At 32.8% G+C, this 26524-nt stretch overlaps 1 protein-coding gene across 9 annotated transcripts in view; it reads left to right on the top strand.

Annotated features, from left to right (window-relative positions):
* EPHA5 (EPH receptor A5) overlaps nt 1-26524 on the top strand; it is a 346898-nt gene that overhangs the window by 229911 nt on the left and 90463 nt on the right. For 4 of the 9 annotated variants that reach the window (XM_032400482.1, XM_032400478.1, XM_032400476.1 and 1 more), the window contains 3 exons: nt 11815-11939; nt 18465-18624; nt 26005-26107. In XM_032400482.1, coding sequence (XP_032256373.1) covers nt 11815-11939; nt 18465-18624; nt 26005-26107 — 388 coding nt within the window. Of the gene's footprint in view, nt 1-11814; nt 11940-14755; nt 14794-18464; nt 18625-26001; nt 26108-26524 lie in introns of those variants that run through there. The other 5 variants (XM_032400477.1, XM_032400479.1, XM_032400481.1 and 2 more) reach the window with 2 other exon arrangements.

Below are 26524 nucleotides of genomic sequence, written 5' to 3'. Positions count from 1 at the left end.
GATGGCCTCGAACTTTAATGGCACACTAGGAATCTAATCTGTTTTTTTAAACAGCCAATAATAAACGATAACTTATTATCATGATTCCTGTTGAATTAAATAATTCCTATTGCTTGCATAGGTATATAAAATTAAGACCGATGGAAAGTGATAAAGGAAAAAACATCAGTTATTTATATTTATAATGTGTTTATTTTGCTCTTCAAAATGCTAGATCAGACTAGTTTAGATTGTGGAAATCTTGAAGTAATTAAGAAATGAATTAAAGTTTCCACTGTATGTCTTTGTTACTGTTGGTGGATTATTCTGTGGCTAAGACCTTTTAGAATGTGTATTTATAATAAGAGATTATTTTTTATGAAAAAAGAACATGAGTTATGAGCATATTGACATAATTACTATTTATCCACCTATAAAACTTAATGTCATATCTTTAATTGAGGTTTAATATGGATAAACAATATTGAAAATTATATATCAGACTGTATTTCCTTGAATATAATGTAACTGAATAATACCGTGTTGATTAAAGTTTTCCAACTCTGCCGCATTATTTACTAGCTATAACTTCATTTTATCTTAAAAGGGTACTGTAAAAATTGTTTAAACTCTGTTTCTCATAAAATGGGTACTGTTGTTATTGAGATTAAATAATCATTGACACGAAGTCCACTTTGTATACTAAAAATTCTATTAGAGGGCAGTAAGCAATAAATGGAAAACACATTCTATGTTAATTTATTTGATGTGGGATTAATTTTGTTATCCAGACAGAGGCACATTGTCATTTTATACATTGTTATATTTAATATTCGTTTTTGTAATTTGCATGATTGTTTTGGAAAATGGTGACAATAAATGCCAGTGCATAGTTCTCTATTTTTATTATTCCCATTTTCCTTTCTAATTAACATCATTGTGAATATGACTTCAAAATGATATTTGAAGCATATGGTTTAATACTATTAAGTCTGATCATGCCAAAAATTACTTCTTTGCAATTAAGTTGCTTTTCTTTCCCACTGAAAACAATTTTCAATATCTTACAATTTTCAAGTCTGAAAAAAAACACGCTCTACCTAATGGGACATTTTAGTTCATAGGTTCTTTTTTTTAAAAAAGGATATCATCTTTCTAGAACTACTGACATTTAAGGCCAGGTTTTTGTGGAATGGTCTTTCAAATCTTCACTAAGATCATATATCAAAAGATCCAGTTGCAGGCTCTTAAAATGGAGTAATTGTGGGTTTTGTCTGAATGAGCAGATTGAATTTTTATTTGAGAAAGAAACCGCTAACATGCCCTCTTTCTTTAGAAGAGAGCATGGATACCAGGTGTGTTGAGAAGGCACTGCACTGATTTTCCTTGCCCAGTGGTATCAAATGACAATGTAGTGATATGTATATATTAAGTATAGAATAAGTGTGCATATATATACATATGTATAATTTATATCCTCTATATGATACAAAATACAAAATATATGATATAACATTTAGTGGATGTATTTCAAAGTTTCTACCTTTTCCATTTTAACAACTTCAGATATGTTTATAATTTAATTCAACTGCATTTCTCACTTATTTAAAATGTGTAGTTACTTGACTTATTTTCTTACTTTCGAATTATTGATGTATACTCTAAAGCTCTAAAACTGATGTAGTTTCTGCTGTATGCAGGCATTGTTCTCAGCACTATCCAAATATTAACTCAAATGCTCTAAAGTCTCAGGTTGATGCATTTTGGCATTTTGGGGAGAGCTCTAAGTATGTTTGCAGCGTGCCCGCCTAATTATGAAAGTAGAAATGGCACAAAGTGACTTACTGTGGGGACATTACTGTCCAACAGATGGCAGCAGTGCAAGATTGGTATCAAACAGGAATTATTAAATAGCCTCAGTTTATTTAACTTCAGGATGAATCAAGTTCAACAGGTAACGGTTATACTTGCTCATGATAAGAGGATAGAAAATGATACAGTGTCAGTTTGTCAGTAATTAGCTTAGACATCTGGTGTTCTTCCTATTTTATTTTACCTTCATTCTATTTTGCATGAATTTATTGAAAAATTTACCAGTTTTATTAAAATTAATTTTAAGTTATGAATCTATTATAACTTATTGTACATTTACAACTTTCCTTTATATTGTACCATCAAATTGTGGTGCAATACAAGGGAAAAAAGTCAAGTCCATAGAGAGAGATTGTAGTCATTAATTTTCATAATATTTATTCCAGTCTATATAAGGGACGAAGACATAATTACCTGTTCTTAGAAGAAATTACTGGAAGCATGGAAGATTTATAAAAGAGTCTAATTAGGAGAAAAATCATGGTGTAGTCAACAAGGATGAAAGCAGTTATAAGAAGTTGTCATTTCAACATACACAGACACAAACATGTACACTTTAGCAGCTTTATTGCTATAAAATTGATGTATAATAGACTGCACAGAGAGTGCACAATTTGATGTTTTAATGTATGTATAACCTACAAAACATCACCACAACAAGATAGTGAGCATATCCACTTCTCCCAACAGTTTCCTCATGTTCTTTGGTAAGCCAGTCAAAAAAGAATGCATACAATATGACTTCATTTATTTAACACTCTAAAAAATGCAAACAGATCTACTGTAACAGAAGGAAGATCATTGTCCATTTGCATTCCTACTTACCAAGGACTTTAAGGATCTAGTATCATCCAGAGACTGTTCTAATGGCTAACCAGGTTATAAAGAAAAAGACACAAGAGTTTTCGGATTTTATGGAGATTATACTCTCGTTGGACTAAACTAGATTATGTATAAAATGAACAAACAAATCCGCTTACATAAAATACTAATGGATCAGAAAATACCAAATATAAGAAGAAATAATACCCAAATGAAGAAAGGGAAATATGGTAACAGAGATCAGCATATAACAGTCAGTAACAGTGAGCTGAAGTTTCAAGACAACAGCAGTTCACAAAACATCAACACTGATTCAGCTTCTAACTTCGGTTTTCTACGTTTATATAATTTTATTAAATGAATAATGAATCTTAGCATGGTTTACCTTTAGTAATTCCCAAATTTCACTGGTAAAATGATTCAGTTAGAGAGTCTTTATTAAAAACAGGGAATCCTTGGCCCAGGTCTGGCTATGTGAGTCAGAATTTCCTGGAAGGAAACCTGATAATCTGTACTTTTAGGAAAAACTGGCCCAGACCTGCCTGGATAACAAGAAGCTCCTAAATATGATGAATTGTGCACGGCAGAGATAAGTAGTGGTTTCCAGCTGGCAGCGACAATCCAAATTTTAAACTTGAAATCAAATATTAGATACTTTTTTTAAAAAAAAGTTGTGTGCAAATAAACTAATACATTATTCAAGTGGAGGGACTTTTGTAGGAAAGTAAAAGTAGTGCCATCTGAAGAAGTTTTAACACATTCATGGACTGTCACAGACAGGATTTCAAAGTTGTCTTGTCTGTTTTTCTCAAAGCTTTAAGACCCCAAATACAGGTAAATAAGTCAAATGCATGAAGATATGTTATTTTTTAATTTTTTTGTAGTTTTTTTTTTAAATGCAAGTAACCAACACGTGATTCTATCTATAATTTATTTTTGTCTACACAAAAAGGATTTGTTCCAATGACGGATGAATGGTATTTTCTTATTCTATTTAACACAATTAAGTTTTATGTTTTCATCATTCTCTTTTAAAGACATTTTTATAGACATTCTATACTAAGTGAACTATTAGTCATTTTAACACTTAAAAATTCAACACATTTTAGTGCAATAAAAAATCTATGATTATCAGGGAGGTTTACCTATAACCATTAATACTGTAGATTCATGAAATTCACCATAGAATATAAAAACATCTTATCTCTATAGGTACTTTGCCTTTTGATCTCACCCAACATTTAGAGAAGTGACAAGTTCAGAAAAGAGGCTACAAATAATTTTGATTGATGCATGTTGGAAGGCTTAAGGAGTTATGGAGAATCCGTTATTGAAGTCTTCTTAGACAATTGTCTGCTATTTTACAACTGATATTATTATAAAGAGTATTTATTTGGCACCCACCCTATACCTGATATTATACATATGGAATCATATTTCAACCTCACAAAGATGAATTTTATCACTATTACTATTTAAATATAAAAAGGACATTCATAGAGGTTAAGTAACCTAAACAGGGCCACGCAGCTAGAAAATGGTTGGCTGCTAAAGGATTAGAAGTGAATTTTGTTTGACTTCAAAGCTATGTGTGTCATGTCACTCTTTCCCATGTGGAGACAGTGTGCCTTAAACTAGGTTTCCATATTTGAAGAGTTAGGATGGCATGCTTTACAATGATGTCAGGGTTTTGTATATCATTGCTTGAGCTGCTGAGATGTTAGAGATTTCTACATTGTATCATTATCAATAAGTCAAACAGATATGGATTAGCAATTCTTTAACCACTAGACATATATACTAGAATTGAACAATTAGGTAAATGAATGGCAGATAGTGGGAACAACTGTTGGAGTGCAAGTTTGCAGATAAGTAGTGTGGAAACAAGAATGATCTGTGTAGCAACTGATTAGAGTTGGCAGCATCAGTATATACTCATGTTTACCTTAATATACATATATATGTATATATATATATGTGTATATTTATAGTTATACACAGGTTGATATAAACACATTTATTTCCTAGCTTGTTAACCTGAAGGAGAAACAATGACACTCCAGTAAGAAGGAGCGCATCCAGATCTTGGTTTCTGAAAACATTCTCCAATAAATGAAGCCAGAGCTCCTAGGAGAAAGTACTGATTCTAGAATTGAGATTGTAAATAAGCAAGATGAGCCTGGAGCATCTGATCTAGTAGTGCCAGAGAGTAAAAAAACAAAAACAAAAACAAAAACAAAAACAAAACTATAGAAAAAAAAAAAAAAGCAAGCTAACAAATCCACAATGCTGGGGGTATGTCAAAGAGACATAGGAGCTAACTGAAAGAGTAATCTATGGTCAAAGCTTTAACAATCTGAGTTACAAAATAAAGCATTAGATTTTATACCAAAGTGTAAAAAACATCTATGTGTCTATACTGATATAAATACATGATTAAACAAACAAACAAACAAAAAACAAATAAGGAAGACTGGGCAGATCTCCTGTGCAGAATAAATAATTTATGCAAATACTCCAGCCTCAAGGAAGTAGAGTATAACTCCTCACTCCTTAAGTGCAGACTGCACATAGTGACGTCATCCCTTAGATTACAGTACAGAAAACTGAAAAAAAAAGAATGATTTTACAGTGGAGAAACCTGATTAACACTACTACAGTCAGGTGATCAAGGTTAACCTAATAGTGATGTTATGCTGATAGTGTGTATCCTTAATATGATGTAATGAAATGGAGCTTTACCCTTATATAATCTTTCCCCCAAAAGCTCATAACCCCAGTCTAATCATTAAAAAATATCAAATCAAAAACAATTGAGAGATAGTCTAATACTTGACCAGTCAAAAATGTGAAAATCACAAAATCAGACAAAGTCTGAGAAAGTTTTACAGTCAAGAGGATCCTAAGGAGACTTGATGACTATACCATGTACTGTGGTATACTGGATGGAATCTTGGGGCAGAAAAAGGGTAATAGGTAAAAACTAAGGAAATCTCAATAAAGTATGGACTTTAGTTAATAATAATGTGTCAATATGTTCATTAATTGTGACAGATGTACTATATATGCTACTTTAAGATATTCCTAATAGGAGACACTAGGTGTGGGATATATGGGAACTTCCTATACTCTCTTCATAATCTTTCTATAAATGTAAAACTATTTTAAACTAAAAAATTTAAGCAAACAGACAAAAAAAAATTAGCCCATAATGGGAACAATTACTAGCCTGAAGGATCAGTATCTTGCTTATTATACTGGTACTTAAAGTCAGCTCCACTATAGAAGCTGTAATGTAGAAACAATTTGGAATGTTTCCACAGATCCAAAATGTGAAATTTAGAATTTATGTAAATTACTTTGTTCTAATCACAACTTGATTTTTTTTAGTATTTTTGTGCTTCCTACCCTAACCCAGTAATAGTTTTATGATTTCACATCATCCAACGAAATTTCACAAGCAGAAATTCTCGAAGTCATCATTCTCATTTTGTTCCTGGGTCACTTAATAAAAGGTTCAGTGGGTAGAGCGAAAGGTATCAGTGGGCAAGATGACTAAGATAAATTAAACATGCCCTTGATGCTGACAAATCTGGTTACGGTGGTTTTAATGTGCATAATATCCATAAAATACTTTACAAAAGTAAAGCACTGCCATTCACAATTTGTGCATCATCATTATGTCCCCAGGAGCTGTCAGTTGTCCTCACTTTCATCAGCTTTACCCAAATGCGGCAGAGATGGTCTTGTTACAGAGGAATTTTTTTACTGAACTTCATTCCTGAACTATTCTAACCTGAGTATGGTCTTCTCTCCCCATTCTGACCAAGCTTTAAAGAATACTGTTTAGCCTCTGAGAAAACCGAGTTTGGAAAACAATGGTGTTTTTTAAAATCAAGCAGTCTTTGAAAGCCACACAATTTCTGTTTAACTTCGATGGATGTAAAACGAAAGTATTCCACTTCAAGCTGGTTATATCTATGTTAATATTTATTTGATAGCTTCACTTTGAAATGGTTAATTATTTTATTAAAGAATTAAGTTTTTTTTTTAAGATTTTATTTATTTATTGAGAGAGAGGCTGAGAGAGAGAGTGCCAGTGCATCAGTGTGGGATAGGGGCAGAGGGAGAAGGAGACTCCCCACTGAGCAGGAAGCCCAATGCAGGGCTCAATCCCAGGACCCCAGGATCCATATCATGACCTGAGACAAAGGCAGATGCTTAACTGACTGAGCCACCCAGGTGCCCCAAAGAATTAAGTTTTAAAATAAAACACAAAATCTCTAAATAATAAGATCCTACTCTATGCACTTACGAGACAAACTCAGTTTTGAGTGATACATGATGTATATATTTCCCATTCATTCATTCATGCATCCATTCAGCAAATATTTCTTAAATTTCTAGATACCAAGTAATTTTCTGGTAATTCTTTTATAGTAGTGAACTAAATCAAATTAATCCCTACCTTCATGGAGCATACATGTTAAATTCAATTTATGAATAGAAAAGTGGCACTACCATCAACTTGTTACTGTTTCTACTTGAGTGTATTTGCTACTTTGCTATAAATACTGTATGAACTATGGGGCCCATAGCTTGTTCTTTCTTGTTTCCATGTCTTCTCGATGCTTTGTCCATAGTGGCAAATATGGCATGACTTTTCCCTCACTAGGAAATCAATAGGGACTTTGAACCTATATCAAAATATGACTGTGAGAACTACCAGTCAATTACAATTTCATGGAGGTAAACAAAATGCAATTTCAGATACTTTTAGACAATTTGGTTTTATATGCACACTGTGTGTTCTGTAGTACTGCAGAAAATTCTGAGGAACTGGACATGTTTAAGAAAACAAGATAAAGCTGAAAATATGAGCCCTCTGAGCCTGAGTATCACAAAGCTCTGTGATTGAAACAATAAGAATACACATTGAAGTACCAAAGTCATTATCACCCTATTATGGGTATATAAAACACTAGACAGCTAATTTTTCTCTCCTACAGATCATATCTGTTTCTATTTAATTTTATTGAAAGACATACTTAAACCTTGAGTTTCATAGTTAATTTTGTTGACAAAATAATTTTTATTTTAAAAGGTTTAAGTTTTTGTATGCATTACTTTGATTTTTACCAGCCATTCATTCCATACATATTTATTGGACCCTCCTCTGTCCCTGTCCCAGGCATTGTTTTAGATCTAGAAATTCAGCAGTGGCTAGAATAAACAATATCCCTGTCCTCATAAAAATTACATTCTACTTGAGAGGATTGAAAAAAGCAAATCTACATTCAGAGATGTGTATCAGGTAGTGCAAGGGCAAGAGCTAAGGAGAAAAATAAAACCCCAGAGGAGCAGAGGGTATGGTGAGGAGAGAGGGGAAGGGTGGGAATTGGTTACTTCAGTCATAGAGTGGACAGGAAAGGTCTCAGTGAGAAAACCACAGGAGAGGGAGAGAGTCGTGGAGAAGTCAGGGTGAGAAGCACCTCTGAATGTTAGAATGCTTGTACAAAGGTCTTCAGCAGAAGTGTGTCTGAAGTGCCCTAAGAGCAGAAAGCGAGGGCACAGTTAGCAGGAGGTAAAGTAAGAAAAGATGCAGGGTGCCAGACGATGTTGATCTTTGTATGTAATTCTGGATCTGTCTTCTACTCTTGAGTGAATAAATTATATACATACATACATATATATATATATATATATATATATATATATAATGTTATGTAATATATATACATTCTACATATAATTTATAAATTACCGTATATTATATATATATATAAAATTTAATCTCACCACATGTTTAATACTGTTCAGATAGGGCTATACACTTTTCACTGGTTATACACTATTCACTATCACTGGCATCTTTTCTACCTTCTTATATGTGCATTATAATATACATATTATATACATATCATATACATATCATATAATATACATGATTTCTCTCTCTACACACACACACACACACACACACACACAGACACTCCTTCCATTAGTCCACGATGATCTCTCCTAATCAAAGCTAAAAATTGCAAAAATAAAGATCATCTACATCAAGAAAAATATTAATCAACACATATTTGTATTGTCAAACCCAGAATCTATACATATCTCTACAGATTGACAAAATGGATGTTGAATCAAATATACATATGTTTGGAATCCAGACACATTAAAATAGCATAGATTTTTTTTCTATTTTCATCAGAAAAGTCATTCAATAGGCACTGACAGATAGCAATGAACATCATAAGTATTTGTGACTTCTAAAAAATATTTGGGGGAGATGGAACTGAAGGAAAATGTTTCTTTTTTTATTAAACAATAACTGACATGCAATATTATTTTAGTTTCAGGTGCACAAGATAATGAGTAAATATTTTTTATACGTTACAAAATGATCACCACGATAGGTCGTTATCATCTGTCACCATACAAAATTGTTGCAATATTATTGATTCTATTCCTTATGCTGTACATTACATCCCTGTAACTTATTTATTTTATAACTGTAAGTTGATACCTCTTAATCCCCTTCTCCTGTTTCACCTGTCTCCCCCTCCAGCTCTCTGGCAACAACTAGTTTATTTTCAGTATCTGTGAGTCTGTTTCTGTTTTGTTTGTTTGTTTTGGTTTTTTTAGCTCCACATATAAGTGAAATCATATGTCTTTCTCTGTCAGACTTATTTCACTTTGTATACTACCTATTAGATCCATCCACGTTGTCAAAAGATTTCATTTTTTTGTGGCTGAGTAATATCCCATTGTGTGTATGTGTATGTGTGGGTGTGTGTGTGTATGTATACAGGTACATACCATATATATCGCATAAGTATATACAACATCTTTTATATCTATTCATCTTTTGATGGACACTTTGGTTGCTTCCATGTCTTGGCTATTATAAATAATGCTGCAATGAACATAGGGGTACATGTATCTTTTCAAATTAGTGTTTTCATTCTTTTTTGGAGAGATACCCAGAAGAGGAATTGCTAGATCTTATAGTAGTTCTATTTTTAATTTTTTGAGGAATCCATTTTGCTTTCACAGCAGCTGGACCAATTTTTCCACCAACAGTGCACAAGGGTTCCCTTTTTTTCACATCCTTGCCAATACTTATTTCTTGTCTTTTTGATAATAGTCATTCTGACAGGTATGAGGTGGTGTCTCATTGTGGTTTTGATTTGCATTTTTCTGATGATTAGTGACGTTGAGCATCTTTTCATATGCTTGTTGACTATCTATGTGCCCTCTCTGGAAAAATGTTTATTCAGATCCTTTGCCCATTTTTTAAATTTTTTTTTTTTTTCTTATTGAGTTGTATGAATTCTTTATATATTGTGGATAACAACCTCTTATGGTTTGCAAGTATCTTCTCGTATTCAATAGGTTGCCTTTTCATTTTGTCAATGATTTCCTTTACTGTGCAAAGTTTAGTTTGATGCAGTCCCATTTTTTTACATTTTTACTTTTGTTGCTTTTGCCAGAAGAGACATATCTAAAAAAAAAAATATCACTAAGAACAGTGTCAAAGAGATTACTGCCTATTTTTTTCTCATAGGAGTTTTATGTTTCCAATCTTATGTTCAAGTCTTTGATTCATTTTAAATTAATTTTGGTGTATAGCATAAGATAATAGTTCAGCTTCATCCTTTCACACGTGACTGTCCAATTTTCTGAGCATTATTTATTGAAAAGACTGTTCTTTCCCCACTGTATGTTCTTCCTTCATTTGTCATAAATTAATTGGCCATATATGTGTGGGTTTATATCTGGACTTTCTATTCTAGCCCATTCCATAGATCTATGTGTCTGTTTTTCTTCCAATATCATACTGTTTTGATCACTATAGCCTAGAAGTGTAGTTTGAAATCAAGTAGTGTGATACTCCCAGCTCTGTTATTCTTTTTCAAGACTGCTTTGGCTATTTGGGCACTTTTGTGATTCTGTATACACTTTAGGATTATTTGTTAAAGTTCTACAAAAAATGCCATTGGTAATTTGGTAGGGATTACATTGAATCTATAGATTGCTTTGGGTGGTATGGACATTTTAAAAATATTAATTCCTCCAATCCATTAGCATAGCATATCTTTCCATTTATTTGTGTTGTATTCAATTTCTTTCTTCAGTGTCTTATAGTTTTCAGAATACAGGTCTTTCACCTCTTTGGTTAGATTTATTCCTAGGTATTTATCCTTTTTAATGTATTTGTAAATGTGATCGTTCTCTTAATTTCTATTTCTGTTAATTCATTATTAGTGTATAGAAACACAACAGATTTCTGTATATTAATTTTGTATCCTGCAACTTGATTAAAATAATTTATTAATTTTGGTAGCTTTTTTTGGTAGAGTCTTTAGCTTTTTATATATATAGTATCATGTTATCTGCAAATAATGACACTTTTACTTTTTTCCAATTTGGATGTCTTTTATTTCTTTTTCTTGCCTAATTGTTGTGGCTAGGACTTCTAATACTATATTTAATAAAAGTCGTGGGAGTGGACATCCTTTTCTTGTTCCTTATCTTAGAGGAAAAAGTTTCAGATTAGGAAAATGTTTATTTTATCTGCTATTGTTTTCAAGAAATACCACAAGTTTAATGATATAATTTTGAAGGCAATCCCCACTATCTTTAACTGATGATTTTATGAATGATTATAGGACCCACATGATTAAAAAAATTAAAAGAGCCAAAATGTTGTGAAAATATGGTAATATAGATAATCATGTGTACTAGCATAATGGGATATATGTTATGCAGTGTCAATAACTTTAGAAACATGGAAGATATATAAGGTCATCAGGAATGTCTTTATTCTATAAGAAAAGTAAGATAGTTCATTTATGTTTCTAAACTTTATAGAGAAAATATATACTTAAGATTCTATGTGACTCTAGTTTTAAGAAAATTCTCAGGATACTTGATTTATATTTGTAAAACACTTTACAATCTGTAGAACTTTTTTATTACATAAAGGAAAGTAAAATTTTCAGGGTAAAGGAAAATTTAATTGTTAATGTAGTTCTTGTTAAATTGTTAATGTAATAATTACACTACATTATATCTCATTGTATTTTCAGGGCTCTGTTAATCATGCTACCCTTTATTTACACTATTTTGCAGCTCCCTCTCCAGTCACCAATGTGAAAAAGGGGAAGATTGCAAAAAACAGCATCTCTTTGTCTTGGCAAGAGCCAGATCGTCCAAATGGAATCATCTTGGAGTATGAAATCAAATATTTTGAAAAGGTGAGAGTAATAGAATAAAGAATGTCCTTTCTTCTTCTGCTTCTTCTTTTTTTCATTTTAGCAACTGCAATTACCCAATTTTTAGAAAAGCATGTTGCAATTTTATGTGTAAATCAATGACAATTGATTCTGCAGTCATGATTATGGAGGCTAGAAATGTATAGGGAGCACTCTATCCGTGTTCTTCTGCTGCCAAATGGTTTATGCTGTCGGACTAGTGCCATATAGTCTAACATAAGCTTAACTAGGTTTCACAGCATTAAAAGATGAAGTCATAGGACATTTTGAAAGTGTAAACACTTAAGTTCTTGACCTTCAGTACTGACTGCGTGTACTACAAGGAAAAATTAACCCTGCATAATACCTATGCTCTTAAGGAGGTATGGGTAGATAAGATGTGAATATAAAGCATAATTTTTAAAATCCATATCAAAAACCTAATACTGTATTATAAATTATATTTTAAAATTAGAAGGCATAAAATCAGAAAAGTAGACCTCACATTTCCTACATTTTCTCAATTTCTTCTTTCCTGAATTGTCTCTTAGGCCCACTCTTGCATGTTTTGCCATAATAGGTGTTGAGGTCTAAAGGCAACAATTATTCCTTTTCCTTTTTTCTGAATCCACAACCAAGTGAGCTATTGATAAAGAAATAATACAGATGGAAAATAAAGGTGAACTTAAATCTCTAAAGTGGAACTATAGTATACAGCTTAGATATGCAGTTACCATGGGTCTTCCTATACCTCCCACCCCCATTTTACTTTGATTTTTATAGTCTGGATCTGAATGACTTACACTACTTAGAACAACCTGACTTCTGGTAGAGGAGAAAAAGATAGAAGTGTGCTCAAACCAGACTCTCACTGGTGGGTAAGAAGCTCTGACTCAAGAGTATGTATCCTCTGAAAGTAGGAGCAGAAAAGATCACAAACATATGCAGAGAAGCAGATCCCCCCAAAAAAGGAAAGGACTCAGCCACATGTACTAAATTGCTTTCCCTAAACTCATGGAGGCATCACTCCTTCTCTTAGAGGGAATAGTGAAGAGGGTAGGAAGAAGTTAAAAACTTACTTTGCAATCCCAGAGAAACTGTCCACGTTAGGACATTGGAAAAGAGAGGAGAGGGAATAAGTGGTTCTCCTTGTACTAATGCAAAAATATCTGGAAAAATACTTATATTCTATTAATGAAAGTTATTTAAAAATTCAACATTTTGTGTATATGCATAGATGAAAGAGTATAGGTAAATACATTGAAACACATTAAATTAATGCGTAGCATTATAGAGATTTTTTATTTGTTTCTTTTATTCATTGATTTAACAATTACCTGTGTAAAGATAATGATAGAGAGTAAAACAGTAGTGGGTGGGGGAAGGGGGACAGTGGGGATGTTTACATATCCTTCCTAGGTTTTGAATGCCTGTACAATGTTCTTATATTGATTTTATAAATAGATGAATAAATAGCAAATTATTACTTTTGAAGGATTACTTAGTAATCCTCCTAGGAATGACTTGCTGGTAGCATCACAAATAACTATTGGATCATTAGGGAACATAAATGAAGATACTTCTATTTCATAAAAAAATATATTATCAAATATGTTATTCACCAATAATGTCCTAAGAGAATATCTATGAGACAAAACTTTGTTGGTATAGGGGCACCTGGCTGACTCAGTCAGTGGAGCATGCAACTCTCGATCTTGGGATTATGAGTTCGAGACCCACACTGGGTGTAGAGATTACTTAAAAATAAAATCTTTAAAAAAAAACTATATTGGGATATGGTTTACAGTATTTATTATAAAAAATAAGACAAATCAAGTAAAATGTTGTGTCATTAATATTCCTCACTGATTCTTGTTTCTCTGGGAGTAGTAGTCCAAATTGTATTTTAAATTCTAGAGATCTACAATCTAAACATATGCTCTATCCAAAAATAATTTGTTAAATTAAGGTTTACATCCTTATTTATTTTTTTTGCAAATTTTATTACTGTATACTAATGAAAAGCAGGAGATAAAGATAGATAGATGATAGATAGATGATAGATAGATAGATAGATAGACTGATTTTTATAAATATTCTGAGTTTCAAGTTTTTACTGTAATTGAAGTTTATTTCAAAAGAAGTTGAAATGCATAATGACATTTAAAAATAATGATGCACCAGGGGCGCTGGCTGGCTTAGTCAGTGAAGCACACAACTCTTGATCTTGAGGTTGTGAGTTTGAGCCCCAAATTGGGTATTGAGCCTACCTTAAAAAAATAAATTAGGGGCACCTGGGTGGCTCAGTTGTTAAGCGTCTGCCTTCGGCCTAGGTCATGATCCCAGGTCTTGGGATCGAGTCCCACATCAGGCTCCCTGCTCAGCGGGAAGACTGCTTCTCCCTCTCCCACCCCCCCTGCTTGTGTTCCCTCTCCTGCTGTGTTTCTCGCTGTCAAATAAATAAATAAAATCTTTAAAAATTAATTAATTAACTAATTAATTAATTAAAAGAAGGGAGTATTTAAAAAATTTTTTTTTAAAACTATTCACCAAAACTCTATTTTTGAATATACATTGTAGATGAAGTGCAACAGCAAGAAGACTAAAATTTGACAAGTCATTATTTTTTTGTATGGTTTTTCTTCCCCTGAAGCAACTAGCTGGACCAATGTCTGGTTTTCTTTTTTGTTTCCAATGAAATTATCCTATTTTTCCCCCTTATGAGTAATCTTTCATTGTTTTTACTATTACCAGCATGTACTTGAGTAATACTCAATAAAAGCAAGGATTTATAATTATTTTTTCTTTTTTTCTTTAAGTTGCTGCTTCTGTTAAACAAAGAGTTTTTCAACAAGTGGTAGGCAAAGTCCTTTTCTCTTAATATTCCTTCTAATGAATTTTATCCATGTTGTGGAATTATTTTCTTCATAGTCCTATACCTAGTTCATGAAATTTAGTTTTACATTTAATATCTTATATTTAATGCCATGTTAATGCATTCTATTATCTGTATCACTCAACATAAGAAAAAGTAACTTAGGAAAATATTTCTATATATAGTTTCAGTAAATGAAGAGCAAGTTGTCCATTTACATTTATTAAAAGCAGCAAAACCTTTATATATTATTTGGGGGAAGTTATTAACTTCTCTTGGTCAGTGTTTTCCTTTTTACGGTGAAAATATTAACTCCCAGAACTTTTTGCCAAACAAGGTTATTGAGCATACCAACAAAATACATGAAAGTTTTTTTTAACACTTTCGGAAAAAAAAAAAACAAAGGAAAAAGAAGAAAAGGATAATGAGCTTTTATAGCATGTATTGAGGTGGGGGTCCTGATAGGTTTCCCGAGCTCATTTTGAACCCTCAGAATGACACCACCATTTTATTGGATGGCTCTTGGCCAGACACAGGTGGCAGAGCTGTCCAGGGCTCCTGCATTTGCCAACTGGTATTACTACCTGCCATTGCCCTGCTCTAATAGAGGTCATTGGGCCTCTCTGCTCCTGCATGGTGATGGGCCCATTGCCATCTCTTAATTAAAGGCAGAGGCAAAGGAACCTGCCCTTGGCAGGGTGTTTGCCAGCTGGCTCCTTCTGCTGAGGCCCTCCCCTCGCTGCATGTGAACAGTGTTTGTTAAGCAGCTGGGGAATGTAGCTCATTTGCTCAGCTGGAGCACGAAGGCAGCAAAACCCATTGCCCTGACCGGGATCTGGCAGCCTGGTGGTCGTGGGTGTTGAAGATGTATATATAGGGTTTGTGATAAAAAGGAAATTATAATATGACCGTGACTGAAAAGAGTGGAACAGAAGCAAATTTTGGAAGATACTTAGGTAATTCAAAATCGGTATTAATGGTTTTCGATCCCTTAGATATATGCTTTGGTGAGTCCCTCTGACACTAGAGATTTCAACTGACCCAGAGAGACAACGTGCAATTAGAACTCCGATAAAGAACCACTTAGATATACATGTTAATATATAAATCAGAATGTTGCATAATTTTGTGCAATTGATATTAGGTCATGCATTATTTCAAGGAGCAGCATGCCAGTTTCCTTATGATGTTTCCCACCCCCCCGATTTGGCAAAAATGTTAACTTCTAATAATTTTACAAGACATATTAATTGTGACTTCAATAGTTAGGAGTTTACAACAAACTTTATTAAATTTGCCATCATGATACAGACTCAAGTCAAATTTACCTAGAACTGGTTATGTTGTGGAGATGGTGCTGGGTGCTATGTATATCATCTCTATCTCCATCTCTATTGCTCACCATGCTCTTAATAAATAATTTTGTCCCATTTTAAAGAAGAAAAAACTGAGGTTGAGTTGTGTATCCACATTTGCACACTTCTTAGACAATAGGATGGCTTGAATTCTAACCCTGATATTCCTGTGCTCTTTTATAAAACAAACAAACAAAAAATTTACATTATGTTAATATTTTATGTAAAAATCATAATTATATCAAATATACCAGAATCTTTAGTTTTGTCTAGATTTTTAAACCAACTTCTCTTTAAACAAAGAGAAAATAATAACAAACAAATATTTTATCATTTCTTGCTGAAATTACTGCTTCAGTCATAGCCAAAGTGAAAAGTATAATCTTATTGAGAAAGTCTTGCATATTCAGTCTTAAGCTTGAGCAGCCACAGAACATCAGTACATTACTAGGTAAAATTTTATAGGATTTAATGACCTACTTTAAATCCTTTGCAAAAATCTAGTAATATTTCCTAAACACCTTAAAGACCTGGCACTTAAATTAATCTGTGCATTAAAAAATTTTAAGAAAATAGTTGTTTGCGTAGAGTGAATCAGAAAACCTCTTTGCATTAGAAATTAGAACATACTTATTTAGATAGAAATTTGGATGAACTTAACCCTAAGACAATTCTCTATGTTTGACTGTATTAAATGAAGAATAGTAAAACTGCTTTAAAATTTTTTTTGGTAGGTTGTATACTTTAGATTGTATTGGTGGTAGAATAGAACGTGATTAGCAATTCACTCTGATGTGTCAAAGTAGAAAAAATTTAAATAAAAATTATGACAATTAAAACATGTATTCTCTAGTTTATTAAGTGTTTTCACATGCATTACTTTTTTCATTCTTACAACAACTCTGTGAAGATATCCAGGCACCAATATCCCAACTTTACAGATAAGAAAACTGAGGATAAAAGTAAAAATGAACTTGCTGTATTTTAGCACATGCTTTCTGTGTCCACACTAAAGTCACAGCATGGTATGCTACTATTGATGGTAAACTTCAAGGGAGAAGGAGCATGGTTTGCATTTATTTTGCATTTTAATAGTGTTATGAAGATTAAATAATAACCATGTTCCCTATTGGGATGTTTGAGAAGTAATTGTTATATTTTTGTTTTCAATTTTTTTCTCATTTCAGAAAAAAAAAATCCTTTACATGTTATTCCATTAGATCTTTAAAAAAAACCTCAATACATGTTTCTATTAGTAAAATAAAATTTTATGAAATGATTTGGCAAATGATGGTTTACAGTCATCAATCAAGATACTGTAAGTAAAGACCAATGCTTAAAAATGGGGGAAAAAAATCTCTAACCATTACCTATCAATTCATCCTGTAATATCTATCAGAAATGTAATAATTGTGGGAACACATTAAGGAAATGCAAGTGTAGTCAAGAATTCACACAGAAAAATGCAAGGGAGGAGAAAGTTCAGAACAGGGACTTTGTGTGTTTAGATCTTTGTAGGTTTCAGATTCAGCGTGTAGGTCTAAGATTCAGTGTGGTAACCTCAGAGGTAAGGAGAAGTTATGTGTGGTTAGTCTAGACTTTGGTAGCAGTCAAAATAGGAACAGTTTCCAAAACTATCTTTACAGTGATATTTTTTTTCACTCCATCTCCATTCACTACTCACCCAGCTCAAACACAAAAACGTGAAAAAATAGAAAGCTTTTTAAAAAGAAAAAAAAATTTCTTTAGTTTTTCTTTAGTAATCTCTGTTTAGAATTAATGAATTGAAATTAAAGTTCTCCAGCAAAGTCCTCATTCTTCTCCCAAGCCATAAATATAATTAGAAATCAAACTCACCTGAGATATAAAGCGTAAGTCTTACCTGGCAATATATGAGACCTTGCCATCATTCTCTGTGAATAGGCAGCATGTTAGATGTGCTCCAATAAAACGTTTATGAGAAAAATAAACTCACAAATACCAATACTAAAATAAAGTCTGTAAAATAATCCATCTCCTGCAAATCATATTTTAAAAGTTTACAAATTTATTTGTGCCAAAGACAAGTGTGGTGGGTGACTGGAGAACATGTTATCCACCATCTTTGAGTTCTAGGAAACACTTTTAGGTTTTATATAGATAGCACACCTAGGATGTATAGGGTTTTTTCTTCTAAAAGATTATATTTGTACTAATAGCAAGTTTATTAGTTTCTGATTTTCTGATTTATGATTCTAAGTTTTGTCATTAGTAATTCATATGTTGACTTTTTTATTGTATGTACGTGTGTAATCCAAGGACCAAGAAACCAGCTATACAATTATCAAGTCTAAAGAGACAACTGTAACTGCAGAGGGCTTGAAACCAGCTTCAGTGTATGTCTTCCAAATTCGGGCACGCACAGCAGCAGGCTATGGTGTTTTCAGTCGAAGATTTGAATTTGAAACCATCCCAGTGTGTAAGTCATTTTAATTACTGTCAACGCGTGTCTCTGTAATGGTTACCAGAAAAGTGGATCAATACTCTCCCTGGGCATTCTGTCAGTCTCCTGCTCCTCTCTGTCTCCCAGGCATGACCCCTTCGGGTAGGAAGCATCTGTCATGCTATTATGGTAGGTTAGTGGGTTAACACATCGGTCCCTGCTCCTCATCACATTTAGTCTACTGGGAGATGAAACATCAAGAGATTCTTAAGAAATGTTTAAACCTGTTTTTAAAGACTTTCTTTCCACAGCTGCCATACTTTATTGAATTATTGCCATTTACTTTTACTTGTTTTATTGAACAATGTTATCAGGCTTAGTCTTTCTATGAAAATTCTACAGGGAGCATGCGTTAAGTATTAAGTTTGGCAAGAAAATGGTGCTCTTAGCAACCAATCTGATCATTTTGAAAAATCAAAATCTCTGGCCGTATCTCTGAGTGAAGGGTCTAGAAATATTCTGGAAAACATTTCTTGTACCATTTTTTAAATAAAGTAGCATAAAACATTTTTCTCTTTAGCATCAAACAAAATATTTAGATTACTTGTCCTAAAGCACACATTAAAAGCAAGATTAGAAGAAAACAATAGCTTGCTTTTATTTATAGATGAAAAACTGACACTATTAATATTTGTTTATGAAGAAAATAACATACAGGAGTAGTGTGAAATGTCAAATGTGTATGTGTATGTATTTTCATTTGGTGCATGACAGTTAGGAATAGAGACTGTGGACTCTGAGAAACAAACTGAGGGTTCTAGAGGGGAGGGGGTGGGGGGATGGGTTAGCCTGGTGATGGGTATTAAAGAGGGCATGTATTGAATGGAGCACTGGGTGTTATGCACAAACAATGAATCATGGAACACTACATCAGAAACTAATGATGTAATGTATGATGATTAACATAACATAATAAAATTTAAAAAAAAAGAATACTGGCTTTAATGAGTTACCAATACTAAGAAAATTCTATCTTATCATTCAGGTATGTTAGGACAGAAAATTATCTGAAGATCATTACCTTGAATATACACTTTAAAAAGAGTTTTCTAATTGGTTACTCAATTCATAATGATGATGCATGATGTTATTGATTTGTTTCATTTTTAAAATTTATAAATTTTAATTTATGTTATAAGTAGGTCATAAAATTGTTATGAAGGGCTTTTCTTTTTCATCTCTATTATCTTGTATGTCATTCATATAGTCCTAAAACCGAATGCAAACAGTAAGCACAGGAATATAAAATCTTTATTTTAGAAAGGCTATTTAACACGAGGATTTGGATGGAAAAATCTCAGAGTGGTCTTTCTCTCTCTAGCTTTGGTTTATATTTTATAACTGCCTATTATCCACTTTGTTATGCATATAAATAACATGTTTAAAATTGGCCCCATATGTCATCCTTTTTCCCAACAGCAATGATAAAAATGCACCAACAAATAAACTTAGCATGAATGAAACCATCTAGCCAATCTAGTTAATTCTTTTTTTTTCTGGTTTCTTTTAACATAAATTGTCCTGTAACTTTGAGACTATCACTGAATTTTTCTTAACTCCCACTTGCTAAGATTTACCAAACACCTTTGTGTTTCTTTTATGATTTTTTTTCTCCAATGCATCACTTCCTTTCATGCAATTCTTACCTACTTGATTCAAATCTGTATAACCCAATGGCTGGAATAATGCTATTCTGTTTTTTTAATGAAATTTTTATTTAGATAAGTTGAGTTTTACATGCAATTGTAAGTAACAGTGCAGAATGGACTCTTGTACAATTTGCTCAGTTTCCCCCAATGGTAACATTTTGCAAAACTATAGCATAATATCACATTCAGAATACTGACATTGATGCAATCCACCAATCTTACTCACATTTCTTTCTACTCCTTTTTGTGTGTGTGTATAGAAACAGGTGAGTGTATTAAGTTGGATACAATTTAGTCAGTTGTATAGATTTGTATATCTACCACAAAAGTCAAGATGCTGAATAGTCCCAACATCACAAAGATCCCTCGGGTTGCCCTTTTATAACTATACCAACTGCCTTTTGGAAGTTCCTGTGCCATAACTAATCACTGACAACCACTAATTTCTAAACATCCATTTCAAAAAATATGATATTTCAGAAATGTTCCATACATGGAATCATACAGTATGTGACAGTTTAGAATTGACTTAATTCTCTGGAGATTCATCTAAATTGTTATGTATATCAAGTTTTTTTTGTTGAGTATGTTATGTGTGGACCACAGTTTATTTAAAAATTCACCTGTTGAAGGACATCTGGGTTAATACCAGTTTTTGCTATTACCAAAAAACATGCTATGAATATTCATGTACATGTTTTTTCATCGATCTAAGTTTTCATTTCCCTGGAATAAATACCCAAGAGTACAATTGCTACATCATACAGCAATTTTATTTTTAATTTTGTAAGAAATTGACAAACGGATTTCCAGAGTGACTATACCATTTTACAGTCCCACCAGCAATGTATGAGTGATCAGTTTATCCATATTTTCATCAGCATTTGCTGTTCTCACTATATTTTTCTTTTAGTCATTTTGGACAGGTGGGTAGTGATATCTCATTATGGTTTTAATTTGAAATCCCTGATGGTTAATGATGTTCAACCTCTTTTCATGTGCATATTTGCCTGCCATGCTGTTTTAAATATCCCCACTAACTCCTATGTACTCATATTACATATCAAAAATTATAGCTTTGATCAAATTATCTTAATCAAGAAAATTAACAGATAGTTACAGCTGTGGTAGAAAGATCCCAAATTCTTAGCCTGGTCTTCAAAAACCCTTATAATCTGGCTTTAACAAATCTTTTCAGCTTCATCATTAACTATTCAAATATAGAGCTAAAATGTAGAAACTATCTATGTAATATGGGTTTGCAATCAGGAGTATGAGAAGCAAAATAAGGTAATCAACGTGATTTCTCGGTGTATGCTACCTTAAAGTTTCCAGGGATAATTTAAGTATATAATAATTGAAGAAAAAGGAATATTGTTTACTAAAGACAATTAATGTTTATAACGAATATCCTTTTAATAGTAGTGTGTTATGTTGCCCCAAATTTGCTTTTAAGCATTCCCTAAATATTCCTCAGCAATTCTTTCAAAACTACATGACATATATAAAAAAAAGGAAATGTGAGTGACTAGAGGTTTATATCTTTAAAGATTAAAAAACTTAATGATATATTAAAACAATAATCATGGATCATACTGGGCTTATAATATTTTTTTCCTTGAAGAAGTATGAGGGCATTGACAGTACCTTATCAATTCTATATACTTTCAAGTTAGTTGATATATTGGGGATATTACTGATGCTGTCAGGACAAACAAAGGAATAAATAGTACAAAATCTTGATGAATTATTTTTATTAGAAATAGCTCACAAAATAATTAGTACATTTGAAATAGTAAAATAATCAAAGCCCATCAAGGAAATTAGAAAATGCTGAAATTTTTCTAAAAAATGAAAATGTATTATTTAAATTCTTCCTCATAGGCCCTTGATTTAATTGTCTATTATACAAAAGATCTGATTTAAGTGAACAGTAGATAAAAACATGTAAATATGAACCTATGTAACTTGGCACTACTAAAATATTTTCATAAAATGTTTTAATTTAAGCATTTGAAAATTTTTGGTATGCTATTAAAAGTTACTTTATTGCAAGATGTTAACCCATACCATGTATATTTTAACATATTGTTAAATTATATTAGATCTTGTCAATTATTAAAAATGAAGCATTTGAGAATATGGGGCATCCATATTTTTTATCAAAATTAATATTTGGTTAGTCTGAAATTGTCCTATTTTTATCCCTACTTCTGATTAATCATGCCTGCTTCCTCCAAAACTAAATCTCAGAGTGCCAAAATGGTGCATTGAGACCAGAAAGATTTGTTAGAATTTTGTTACAAGGGCTTTTGAATGCTAGATGGAGAATTTGGGAATTTTTTTTTTCATAGGTAGTGAGTACTTGTTAACTTTTTGGTCAGAGAAACATGATCAAAGTGATATTTTTGGTATTTATGTGAGTACACAGAAGGCAAAGGGGACACTTAAAACGCCGACGAACCATATGCCAGCAGATTTGAATTAAATAGGTGACAGTTAGATGAAAAAATATAATTCATGGGGAAAAACAAAAGAAACAGAGAACATGTTTATTAATTAATAAGCAAGTGGGAATTAAGAAAAATTCAGTGATAGTTAAAAGAAACCAGGAGAAAAGAGATCAAATTAGTCTGGTTCGTGGTTTGATTTATGGTTATGTTTATTTATTGATGTGTTTTTGTTAATACCCTTGGGGCTGGATGTGGTATAAGGGCCGATTTTAAACATGTTGTTTTTATATGAAAACACAATCCAAATAAAAAGAAAGCAGTCTTTTTTTTTTTTTTTTTTTTTAATAGAGTGAAGCTTTGAAGAGAAATAAGACTTGGAAATATAAATTTGGGACTCATCAGCTTATAGTTAACTGATACCATATGCAAAGAAGTATCCATGAGAGGTAGGGAGAAAAGAAAGAAGGAAGGGAGAAAGACAGAGTGAAGAGCTAAGGAAGTGTGAAGGATTAAGAGCCAGCATTCATCAGAAATTGTTCATGCATAAGATGTGGGGAGAGAATGTGAAGCCAACAGAACTGACAAAGTGGTACTTCAGAGTGGGGGAAAAAGAGAAAACAGATCATCTGATGTCATAGAAACCAAGAGGAGCAGAATCTCAAGGTTGAAGTTTATGTTCAACAAGGTCAAATGCCTTATAGTGCATGGTAAGGTAAATGGAGAAATACTTATTGCATGTAGCCAGAATATCACACATAGAACTCAAAGACAGGAGAAGTTTCAGAGAGAATTTACATTGGTTATCAGAAAATGAGGCTGGTTCTAGATAACTTAGTCAAGATGCTGAAAAATAAGAAAGAATAAGAGTGATAAACAAAGCAGGATCAGATAACAATATGTAGAAATATTATCTACTATTTATTTAAGGCTGGCAATAATTGAAGCACTATGCTAAATATTATCTCTAGACAGAATTGTAATGATCCAGGAAAATTATCCCTATTTGGAGATTAGTGAAATGAGACTTGATAAGGTTAAGTACTTTGCTTTGGCCCATATACCTAGTAAATGTTGGGCCTGTTTTCAAATTTTTTTTTTTTTTTAAGATTTTATTTATTTGCGAGATAGACAATGAGAGACAGAGAGCATGAGAGGGAGGAGGGTCAGAGGGAGAAGCAGACTCCCTGCTGAGCAGGGAGCCTGATGCGGGACTCGATCCCGGGACTCCAGGATCATGACCTGAGCCGAAGGCAGTCGCTTAACCAACTGAGCCACCCAGGCGCCCGGACCTGTTTTCAAATTTAAGTTGAACCAACATCAGTAAGGTTAGGTATAAGGATGTGTGTCCCCCAAGGAGAATTATGTGTTCAGGCTTGTAGATAGCAGAGAAATAGCCTGTAAGGGAATGAACATCTCTCCTGGAGGAGATTGTTGAAGGATCCAGGTCTTAGAAGAGCCAGAAGGATTCTAACCTTGGAGTTAGGTAAAGCAAAGGAAAACTGTATAACCCATACAGTTTGATTTAACCATGGAGTTCAGACTTGATCACTCTTTTTTATCTATAAAGTTTAACATTTCTGAAACATGAGAAGTGGTAATGAATTAGTGTTTTGAGAAAATGAGAAGGACTCATTATGGGGATGATTTTGTCAGGAAATTAATAAGAGAGAATCAAAATAATTGGAACAGCAGTTAGAGCCCAATAAAAATAACATTATGTATACGAACCAAGTCTGCATGATTTTCTCTAGGAACATGCCCCTTACCAAAAAGAAAATTAAAGAATTAAGAAAAAGCAATGGTATAAATAATCTGAGTTTAGAGATTATAAAAGCAAATCTTGGGTCTAGGCTCTTTGCGATAATGGAGTAGCTTTGCCCTACCCATTTATACTGCTCACCAGCTTTGAACTCCCTATCACAGACTTCAGCATCAGATAATAGGAGAGAAAAATCAAGATAAAGAACCACTGAACCACAACTGTTATTATCCAAGAAAAGGGAGGGGGTAAGAACATAGATTTAGATTATCAATAAGTCTTTCTCATACATGAACAAGCTATTGTTGATATTGGGTTTGAAGACTGATCTGAAAGGGTTAAAAGTGTAGCTCAAGTGCAAGAAGTGTCAGAGTCAGTCAATTTTGTTTTGAAAGAATCAAAAGAGAGGTGACAGTAATAGAAAGGGAAGTGTATGTATGTCCAAAACTATTGATGGGGCCAAGATCTGGTAAGGGGTTATGAGAAACAAAACATGGCAAGTATAGTTGTTATTACTTTTGAGAACTTAAAATTTGTTATGAAGGCGAGCTAACACCACTCTGAATTTATCAAAAATGATTATATTGTTAAACAATAGCATGGTATATATCTTATTGAGTGGTTTTTGAGAACATTAGTAAAATTTATTTTGCTCTATAAGTTTCTTATTTTAATAATGCATAGTTGTTGGCACAAAATTAATATCCCCGTGCTTATTGAGGTACAACTATCTACTCATGTCCATATTCCTCTTATTATGGTAATTGTACTGTTAAAATGTAGGATATTTCAACTAAATCCAGGTATTTAAAAAAAATGATGTAAATAAACCTACTCTTAGCAGACTTCTCAAAGTTCTAAATGTGTGCCTTGATATCTTTCAAAAAGTAGTCCTACACATAAAGTATACTCACTGATTATATTCTGCTTGAAATCACAGTTTTTAAACTTATATTAGGAAAAGTGATATTATATTAACTTCACTGAAATCATAGCCAGAACATTTTGGCGTTCAAGCTATGTCTATGAGGGAAAAAAAAAAAAAAAAAAAAAAAACCTGTCTGAGGTACCAAGATTTTTTTTTTTTTCTAGCGAACAGCCACGTGTGAACTCTAAAATGTCAAATCTTACATACTTAGCACCTCTTATTCAGATGAAGGTGTTTGATCTCAAGGACTAAGTTGCATTTTATCTTGCAAACCCAAGATGCCTAGATAAATACTATGCAAACGATTACATTCATTTTTTATGATGACAAAGAAATAATCTGTGACCTAGTGATTCTTTCAAATTTCCATTTGGAGAGTAAATATTGTCTCCTAAAGATGTCTTTTCAATTACACACCACTGAGCAGAGATATGAAGGGGAAATCTCAGCCAAGTGTGGGGGAATTGCTTAAACCACGCATCGATTACTGACTATTAAGCAGCTCTTATTTGAATGCATATGATCTCTTTAACCACGGGCTCCATTTCCTGTGTCTCCTACCAGCAGTTGCAGCATCCAGCGATCAAAGCCAGATCCCTATAATTGCTGTGTCTGTGGCAGTGGGAGTCATTTTGTTGGCAGTGGTTATCGGCTTCCTCCTCAGTGGAAGGTAAGAAAGGAAGCTGTGATTTTGAACTTTTGCAGCTGATCTCTTCTTTACCTTGATCTGACCATTTGGCTGTTAAGCACATCCCAAAACAAATCAGGCAAGCAATGTATCAGTAGATAACTTCAATGTCTGATGTATTTTTAAGCTTTACCTTGTCCATGTTAAGTGCTAACTTTTAAGCACAGAATTTCTCTTTTTCAGGTATGCTCTCTTCGCAAGAGTTAATTATTAACTTGTTATTATTTATTCTGCCTTTAATCGTATTTTTTATGATATAGTTTTCAAATGTGAATTTCTTTCCCTCAAAATTATTTATGGTTTTCTGCTTCAATTTTAGTGTTTGGGAAGGCCTGTGCCTGGTAGATCAGAGGAAGAGGACTAATAATTCTACTTAGCCAGCATTCTATCCTAACAGGG

This window comes from Phoca vitulina, unplaced genomic scaffold (genome assembly GCF_004348235.1).
Source record: "Phoca vitulina isolate PV1807 unplaced genomic scaffold, GSC_HSeal_1.0 scaffold3, whole genome shotgun sequence".
In the NCBI taxonomy this organism is placed as follows: Eukaryota; Metazoa; Chordata; class Mammalia; order Carnivora; family Phocidae; genus Phoca; species Phoca vitulina.
This window is presented reverse-complemented; position numbering and strand designations above follow the sequence as displayed.